The sequence below is a fragment of the Enoplosus armatus genome, chromosome 17 (assembly GCF_043641665.1).
Source record: "Enoplosus armatus isolate fEnoArm2 chromosome 17, fEnoArm2.hap1, whole genome shotgun sequence".
NCBI lineage: Eukaryota > Metazoa > Chordata > Actinopteri > Centrarchiformes > Enoplosidae > Enoplosus > Enoplosus armatus.
The window spans coordinates 15,065,579-15,075,178 of record NC_092196.1 but is presented as its reverse complement, the minus strand read 5'-3'; the positions used below and the strand labels follow the sequence as shown (position 1 = coordinate 15,075,178).

At 41.6% G+C, this 9,600-nt stretch overlaps 1 protein-coding gene across 1 annotated transcript; it reads left to right on the top strand.

Moving 5' to 3' along the window:
- Window positions 1-1,164: 1,164 nt before the first annotated feature.
- Window positions 1,165-7,838, top strand: gpr146 (G protein-coupled receptor 146). The gene is made up of 2 exons (XM_070923981.1): window positions 1,165-1,224; window positions 6,499-7,838. The coding sequence occupies exon 2, from the start codon at window positions 6,539-6,541 to the stop codon at window positions 7,538-7,540; it is 1,002 nt and encodes a 333-aa protein (XP_070780082.1). The 5' UTR covers window positions 1,165-1,224; window positions 6,499-6,538; the 3' UTR covers window positions 7,541-7,838.
- The last annotated feature ends 1,762 nt before the right edge of the window (window positions 7,839-9,600 follow it).

The window sequence follows — 9,600 nt, the reverse complement described above, 5'->3', positions numbered from 1 at the left end:
GCGTAGTCCATGGTGAAATTAGCTGCTATTTAAACACAGACAAAGACAGATTTAATATCATCTGCTGTACAACATTGCTCTCTATGTCAGGATTATGACATGTGCTATAAACTGTGAAGAACATCATAATCATAATCCTTAATCATCTGAGGAAACTTCAGTTGCATAATTAAAGACTCCATTGAACAACACAAAGTTGTTTCATTATTCTAACATACTGTATTTACTACAGTACTTCCCAAAGTGATTATCAACTGTGCTTCATTACAAACGTTTCCTCATTTTAGAAAGCCACCGTCATTCTTCCTTTTTTTATTATTAATCTTCTTTCATTTTGAGAGGCAGGAACTTTGTTTGCCTTTCGACTGTAAACTTTCTGACTTACAAACCTTCAAACTGGAAACCTGGATCATATTTCATATCTCACCAGAACCTGAAACAACACGACCCCACCGACAAAACCCCTTGAACCCCTTGAAACAGATGGAGGACAGTGTATTTTGTCCCCCTCCATCACTTAAATTAAACTGATTTGGAAACGGATGTCTTCAAGCCCAGTATGAAAAGAAGAAATAATTAGAGCAAGCAAAACCTGTCTTTTTGGTTTGGGGTGAAGTTAAGGTAGGGGGAAACACATAATAATGGGGACACAGACTTACACACAACATGGCTTTAGGTATCTGATTAGCCACACCAGATGTTAAAAGCCAACACTGATACTTATATTTACTTAAGAAACATTGTTACAATAAATTGCCAGATATTGATGAACTTTTTTATGTGTGTGTGTGTGTGTGTGTGTGTTCCCCTCGGCCTCCCTCGCGCCCCACCTCCCTGCCTTCTGTCCAATCAGAGTAGATTCGGGCCTCGAGACCGTAGTGCAGCAACAGCAGAGAGTGGAGCGAGGAGACAGTGGGGGAGGGTCACGTGTGTACACACTGTAGAGCTCAGCAGCACTCCAGCAGTAGTAAAGTCTGTAACGGACAGCCCCTTTACAGAACAAGCTTCGTCCGAAAAGTTGATAGATGCAGCCAGTCTCTGCAGACGTGACGTAAAACGGTCTTTTTGGCTGTTTTTAGGCGTTAAGAGCGCGAGGACAACCGAAGCGCGTATTTCAGGACGCCTGCTTGTCAAATGAAACGCCTGAGAAATGCCAGTGGAAATGCTACATCCAAACCCTATGCCTCCGTAGGTTTGTCACCGACCCAAATCTATACGTTTCTGGTGAGTGTTCCTCTCTATTCTATTATTTTGACCTATTAATGTGATGGGTTTGCCTTTAATTTTCATCTTACAGTGGTAGGAAAGTGAATTTTCCCCACTGAAGGTGGCTAGATGCGAGAGAGAGTGGCTGCAGTTGTGCCAACAATAGCCGCAGAAATGGTAGAATAATGGTAAAGCCGTGACAGCTATCCACGCTTTGATCTGTGCAGTCAAGTGTGATGGAGAGACACAATGTCCGCAATAAGAAATGCAGACCGCGATAGACTGGTTTGTTTTCTTACCCTTGTTCAGCTGCAGTAGCTCTTCAGTTTTAGCGACGCGTTTATATTTGGAAAACAACACCTGAAGACGTTTCTCACGGGATCAGCTTTCTCAAGTGCTGGGGGGGGGGGGGGGGGGTTCTATCAGTTGAATCAGACGCCTCTGAAGTTAAAGGCCCCTTCACTGGCAGTAAAAAGGTGTAGTTTTAAAGTTGTGGTTGACTGAATAATAGCCCGTATCTTGTTGACAGGACATCTGCCATTGGCACCTAATGGGATGTCTTAGTGAGTCTGTTCATTTAACCATATGCAATGTTTATAACTTGTAGTCTACAAGATTATGGCAGCCTTACTCACTGGATCAGTGAATCTACTAATATGTTTCCTTAAATCTCAGGCCATCAATGAGTGATTACTACTTTTTAAATATATATGTTTAGACTTGCGATGTAAACACATTCATAAAATACAAGATCATAAACTGCTTAAAGCAAAAAACAACATTAGATTCTTATACTCCACACAGGCACATGAATATATTCTCCTAGTTTGTAGTTTTCTTTTTAATCCAGTGGTTTCAACACAGCTTGACATCTTTGTTTTGATAAATGATATCAAAACTTTTGATGAGCTTTTAAAGCAACTATTTGATAACAGATATTAACAGATGTTTCCCCTAGTTACTAATTATGCACCACTAATTATGGCCACCCTAACCCACCTGTCCATATTTCACATCAGTGAAACTTTTTGACAAAGTGGTTTTGCTCAGATAAGTCTTACCGCTCTCCAAATTAAATGCTTCTTGAGATTTCGGATGTGCACTTGCTGTCGTCAACTTCATCTATGTGACCGAAGGGGACATGAGCATGTGGGCCATGGCTTAATGGCCGTAAGCCTGCTTTGTGCTGACCATTGAACTCTGACTTTGTTGATTCCTGTGACAGTTCAACCTGTTGCCGAAAAGACGCTGAGGAAGCAGTCAAGACTGACCGTGACCTGTGTTTGACCAGAGTCTCTTACACCAGGGCTTGATATTAGGAAATACAGTTTTTCCAAAGCAAAGTTTGCAGAGAATCCATTCAATAGGTTATCTTACCCACAGAAAAAAATCAAGCGCTGTGACTCAATTCTGTGGGGACTGGTAATCATTTTGGGAAAATGTTCTGATTTCTATAAAAACCCTTCCACAGAAATGGAGTTGATGGCAAGTATTTTAATCACCTCCGGGAGCTTAGTCATTTTAATTTGCAAAATGTTATGCAGCATTAGGATGCACCTGAAGTCAGATCCCTCATTAATACTCTCAGTTAATGGGCTGATTTCCAAGAATAATTGAAGAACAGAACCAGAAAAGATTTAGGGACTTTCTTAAATGATCCATTTACATCTTAATAGCCTCTCATGCTGAAAGTAGTAGTTCTGTGGGCAGCTACTTTAAATTATACACTATTAATTGCTGCAAAGTCACAACATGTGTAAATGTGAGTCATGTCATCTTATTTTCTGTCTGTAGTATTTCTGCTGCCGCTCCACTGCACGCTGCTGCAGACACCAGTCATGTGACATCATTCAGTACTTTCTGAGAAGAGCCTGTAAATTCCAGTTAGGATATATGAGGGGTGTGGGCCCAGCATGTCACACTGCTCCCATCAGCCCGCGGGATCTGGCTTCAAAACGCTGAGACGTTAAGCATGTGGGCGTCACTCTTATGAGATCATTCATGTTTGGTGGGGCTGAACCCCCCCCCCCCCCGGAATATTTAATTTTGACATGAAGTAGGGCAAAAAGTTCAGATGGGGCTTAACCAAATCTGCAACTTCAAAGTTGTGCAAGGAGAACTCAACAGATTTGTCCCCAGGTTGTCCTCTTTTAACAAGACCATAGGCTATTCTTACTTAGCCACGTCATTTTACGTATGTCACCTTTACGGGGAGCAGCTAGCAAGACGCCATCTTTCTCCTGGTTTTATTCTCACATATAAATACTTATAGCAATAGATTTTGTATACATTCTGTATTAAAGAGACAATACTGAGTAATAATGTAGTCAAACTAAAGTCCTTAAATTACTTAGTCAGTCTGGACAAATGTCAAAAACTCAAATCTTTGCATTTGAGAAACAGTGACCAGCAAATGATTATTATACCTGACAAATTACCATAAACCTGACAGACGATAGCATTTGAAAATTCAATAACTAATTTGCTGCTTTGATCAATGCATAAATATTGACTTGAAAAGAGAGACAACTAGTACAGCTTCATATGCCTCAGGTAGTACACATGCTGTAATATCAACTGAATATAGTGGCTGAACAGCGTATCTCTGACCTTCACTCAACCCCAACAAGCGGAATCTGAAATGGACTTGAAAATGAAATGGTCGTCATCACTGTGAATAGAAAACAGGCATAGTTCATACAGCATGAGGTTGCAGAGCCTCCAAGTCAAGAGCAAATATTTTCTTTCACCTCTCCTGTCCCTCAGTTGAGTTGAAAACTAGAGATTTCATTATCACGGGCTGCTGACAAAATGTGCAGAGCTGAAGTGCACTTTCACACTTTCACAACACCAAAGTTTCCCAGTGAATTGATTCAAAGAGTGCAAAGCTGACAGTGGCTTTTCACAAGCTGAATATGAAATTGATTTAAAACATTATTGGGATGCACAGACAGGCGGACAAATTTCTCCCTAATATTGTAGTAACTGGCATTTTATTGTGTGGCAACCATGCCGTGATTGGTTTGGCCTACTTTTAAAAGAGTGAAATCCTGCGGGTGTGATTTTAACAAGAAGGGCCTGATGGTTCAGCATGAAACAAAATATGTGTGCGTGATATCACATTTCTGTCACTTCCAGTAGGTAAAAGTAGGAAAGATTTCAGTTTCCTCTGTTTACTGTGGCGTTAGTTTTCATCTCTACTGTCAGGTATGAGGCTAATACTGTCTGTAGAGGTTTAGGAAACAGGAAACAAAGTCTTAAGTCAACAGTTTAAGTAATTAAACGCCACTAACCCATGACTCGTTTTTTTATGCAGAATTTTAGGTGCCCTGCAGCTATCGGAAGCTGCAGAGTGAGCCAATGTGGTAATGAAAGGGTGGCAAAAATGTCTGTATACTGCAGGTGCTAATGAATGGGGACATCCGGCCACAATGCAGGATCTCTCTTTAATTATCAGCAACTTCTCTTAAAGTCATTTTCTCCTCAAGTGATCAGAGTTTGTTGAAGGAGTGAAGGGTGAGCACATAATCTATGGGAGAGGACCACAGCTAATTATGTACTTTTGTCAAGGCCTGATTTAGTAAATGAGTCACCTAGCTGCTTGTGTTTATAAGAGGTCTGACCAGTGCTTACGTCTTGGTGAAGACAGGTTTTTTGTAGAGGGTTTCTTACTCCTGATCCAGTTCCAGTCCAGCTCTGAGCTCCAGCCTCCACTATAGTCTCATTACAGCCAATTGGATTAGTAAAGAGGAGGGACTGAGCCCTTGTGTTTGTGTGTGTGTGTGTGTGTGTGTGTGTGTGTGCGCACGCGTCTGTGTCTGAGGCTTAAGGCCAAAACAGCCCCTCTGTAGTGGTGTTACGTAAGAGAACGGAAGAATGTTTCCCCTTTACTGGCATCGTTACTCATCTTCCTGAAAACAAAACTGCCTTCCTGCACTTTGTTCCACAGAATTTTCACGGGGAAAGTTTCCAGAAAATTCTGCACAGATTAGCACTTACTGTGAAATGCATTTTCACGTTAGAGAATCATTCATTTCAAAGCAATTTTGAGAGTGAAGCCAAACTTGAAAACATAACAGCCAAATTATCATTGAGGAAATAGAGTACTGTGAAGTGGGGTGACTTATCAAAGCAATTCTGCAATAGCCTCATGATCTCCTTTTTCCAAAACCAAAGCTATTTGAATGATTTATTTAAAATGATCAGAGTTAATTATGCAAGACAGCATTACATAAGCTTTTTGAAAACTTGCACCCCCATCAGGCTTGATCACAAACGCTCCTGACATGCGTGTGGTCATTTTCTTTGACCTTGCCCTGAACTCCAACCCCTCAACTCGGTCCTCGCTGACCCTTCACCAGAGCATGCTTCACATTTCACTCTTTATAAATCTCCCTATCACCACGTGCCCAACCCCCGGTCAACTTGGCAGTAACCTGAGCAGAAGGTGCATGTGCTTTACTCCTAGCAGTAATGCCAAAGCAGTCTGTAAAGTGTCAGGCTAGAAAAGTGTTTTTCTTTATCTGGCTGCTTGATGTGTGAAAAGCACAAGCCCTGCATGCGTCTGTGACAGAGAAAGAAAGAGGGGCAGAGCAAGACAGAAAAAGCTTGCTGAGGCGTCAAACACTTGCTCTGGCCAGTGTGGCTTTCAAAGAGGAGAAATAGTGGATTTTGAAACATATTGTGAGGCATTCGCATTCAGCCAGTCAGGTGCAGTGAAGTGAAATTAACAATCTTACCCAGGGCATAATAGCTGTGCCGTGGCTGACGTGTTTTTGTGTCAAGGCCTTGCTTGCTTCTCCAGCTCGCACAGAAACCAACAACAGAGACCATTGAATTCTGCTCATGTTTTTTTGTGACTTCCTCAAAACGTACTTATACTTAATGCTAGCAACAGATAGAATTTGTTAGCTCTAGTGTGATGCATGATCACTACTTCAATAATATAAATCAACATGGTAATAAGGGACTAATATTGTTTGGGATTTTCAACTTTCAGCCAGGCAAAACACAGAACATGCACACAGACTTGCACGTAAAATACATACATAATACATAAAACCTGAGTCCACATAAGCCCACAGAAATATAAAAAAAGTGATTTTGGTTATTTTTAATTAAATTAAAAACTAGTAATTTTACACGAATTATTGTTACATTGTTGATATCGGTCAATGAGGAGTAAAAAATATCACGATATTTGATTTTTATCAATATTATTCAGCTCTGATTATTACTGGTAATTGATAACAACTGCTGTAACCTTCTTCCTCTCTAACTCTCTGCCTGCAGTCGACCTGTTGAGAGACTTGATCCGTGTCAGAGCCCAGCGATGTGGATCTGCATGGTTTACAATGAGACAGACGCCAGCGTGGACTTCCGGCTCTGCCAGGACTATGGCCTCATCCTGTCAGTGTTCTCCCTCATCTACCTCCTGGTGTGCTTCCCTTTGGGGCTGTGCTACAATGCGTTGCTGGTCGTGGTCAACCTCTCCAACAAGGTGTCCATGACAATGCCGGATGTTTATTTCGTCAACATGGCCATCGCGGGTCTCGTGCTCAACCTGGTGGCGCCTGTGGAGCTGCTGAGCTCCACCTTCACCCGCTGGCATGCGTGGGAGTACAACAACGAGATCTACATCACCCTGCTCATCCTCTTCAACATCACCTCCCTGGTCATCATGTACTCCACCACGCTGCTCAGCCTGGACTACTATATAGAGCGGGCGCTACCTCGTACATACATGTCCAGTGTGTATAACACCAAACATGTGTGTGGGTTCATCTGGGGCGGTGCGGTGCTCACGAGCTTCTCCTCACTGCTCTTCTATGTGTGCAACCACATCTCCACTAAGATGGTTGAGTGTTCCAAAATGCAGAACAAGGAGGCAGCCGACGCCATCATGATGTTCATCGGCTACGTGGTTCCTGCTGTGGCTGTTCTTTATGCCTTTGTGCTAATTTTGCGCATTAGGAAGGAGTCTACACCTCTGGATCAGGACTCAGCTCGCTTGGACCCTTCTATCCACAGACTGCTGCTAGCCTCAGTCTGTGTGCAGTTTGTACTGTGGACCCCATACTATATGATCCTGTTGGTACACACCATAGCCGGTGCACCAGGGTACATTAGCAACGTACATTACTTACCTACCTATTATTTCTTGAGATGTGTGTCTAAACTGCTGGCTTTCTCTAGCAGCTTTGCGATGCCTCTCATGTACAGGCAGATGAACAAAAACTTCTCCAACAAGCTTCAGCGGCTGCTCAGGAGGCTGCACTGCGGAGACCAGACCTGCCCTCATGAACGCTCAACAGTGCAACAAGTGGTGACGTGAAATTACCAACGCTCCTCCCACTCCTCCTTTCCCATCTCTTGGCCTAGCCGGCACTTATCTTCACCCTACAGAGCCAGTATCTGACTGGGTTCCCTCGCTGCTCTGGACTGTGTTAAGAGCAACGTAGCTGACTGTGGAGTTTCCTGTCACCTTCCAGAACTTGATCTAATCTATTTAGCTCTGCATTAAGAGGACAAACCAAGAAGAAACCACTAAGTGCTGTTATTTTTTTGTCACAGAGTGAAGCTCTCCACTAAGACACTTGGGCTTCTAGTTTGAGGGCGGTAAATTGGCTGATAACTACCTAGCGCAGTGTTTTCTCTGAGTTTTACACAAACACAAACAAAATATCCTGTTAGCAAGGGACTCCCAAGCACAACACCATTGCAGTGGGTGCAGCCTCCCTGATACGGGTGAGTTATGAATATTCACAGTGCAAGTTTGTTTGTTTTCACTGTAAAGTCACAATATGCTACTAGATCATTTAAGTCCCAACAAGAATCATTTACAAATTATGCTTTCCCCTAACATACAAGCAGAATCAATAAGCTATTAACTTAAACATGGTTATTTTATTTCTTAAGAGAATATCTGCATTGATGGATAATGGCTGGTATATCAATCACAGCTAATGAACTTGCATTGTGTGTCCACATTGCAAACCCAGTGAACATCAGTGTTCACTGCCCTCAAACTAGAGGCCTTGATCACTTGAATGAGAAGACAGTTGTACCTTTTCAGAGCTGATTTTTTTTCTTTTACTTAAATGTGCTTTGAGTAATTCTTCATTATCACAGTAAATGACCTTCACATTTTAAAGGTGGAGACAACTGATTGTCTCTTACAGAAATTGTAGCTTCATTTCAAAAGCTATTTGCTTTCTCGATGCCAATACTACCCTGTAGCTAGATGTAGATACTGGTATGACGAGCTGTTCTCATTTCACTTTTATAGATTGAGTTCTGAGGTTTTGATCCACTCGCAAACATAAAGAGATTATTCTTGCATATGTGAAGCTCTACAACAAATATCATAAATTAATTAATATACATCCACACCACTTTGAAGTCACACAGAACTACATGAAATGCTTATATAAAGCTTGTATTCAGGGTTCAAACATAACCGGTATACCTCTTGTGATCTCTGCTGAAATCACATCACCTGTTCACCATAAGCAGTTCAAATCAGCTCATTAATTATTAATTATTATGAATTATGCATGGAGAGCCTCACATAGAGTCAGTGAAGTCCCCGCAGGGTCACAGAGAGGGCCCTGAGGAGGTGGCATGTACATTCCCTAAATTGTATGAGCATGAGTGGTTGGGAGGATGTCCAGTGGAAATATGAAGCCTGACTGGGTCACTCTAGAAGCACTATCAAAAACCTTCACAAAGTATAAAAGACTCCTGCCAAGCACCTGCAAACAGTGTGTTTGACACAGAGTTCGAACTGTAATGCTGCTCAGATGCATCAAGATAATCTGCACATTTTTGGTGAAGCTGCTTTGCTTTCTTGCCCACCGCTTAGTGAAAAGTGAACAGACAAATAGTGATATAGTTATAAAATGAAAAATAGAAACGTGTTGTTTTTGCATGAGGTCTGTTGCATCACTGCATTCGTTTAGTTTTGTATTTGCTTTCTGAATGAGAGGGCCAGTTGATAATCATCCTGTGAACAGATACACCAGCGGGGTGGGGCATTCACTTGAAGAGAAATGGAAGGTGAGCACACTGTTATATTCCACTCACAGACAACAATCAGCAGTCACTTATCGCTCTTTAATTTACACCTTCAAATAAACAACTTTACGTTAATAATGGCCTGCTAAAATCTTTTGGCTATTTCCATGTGTGTGCTTGGCTTTCACTGTTAAATTTAAAGGATTACCAGATATACTAACACAGATTTGATGTTTTTTCATGCATATATGGATTTATTATTAAGATTATAACATTATATCATACATACTGTAGTTTTTTAAACATCTCGTGACCAGACATATTGTTTGTCTACAACTGAGGTATGAAACAGTGTCCAACATTTTAACTTTTGCTGCA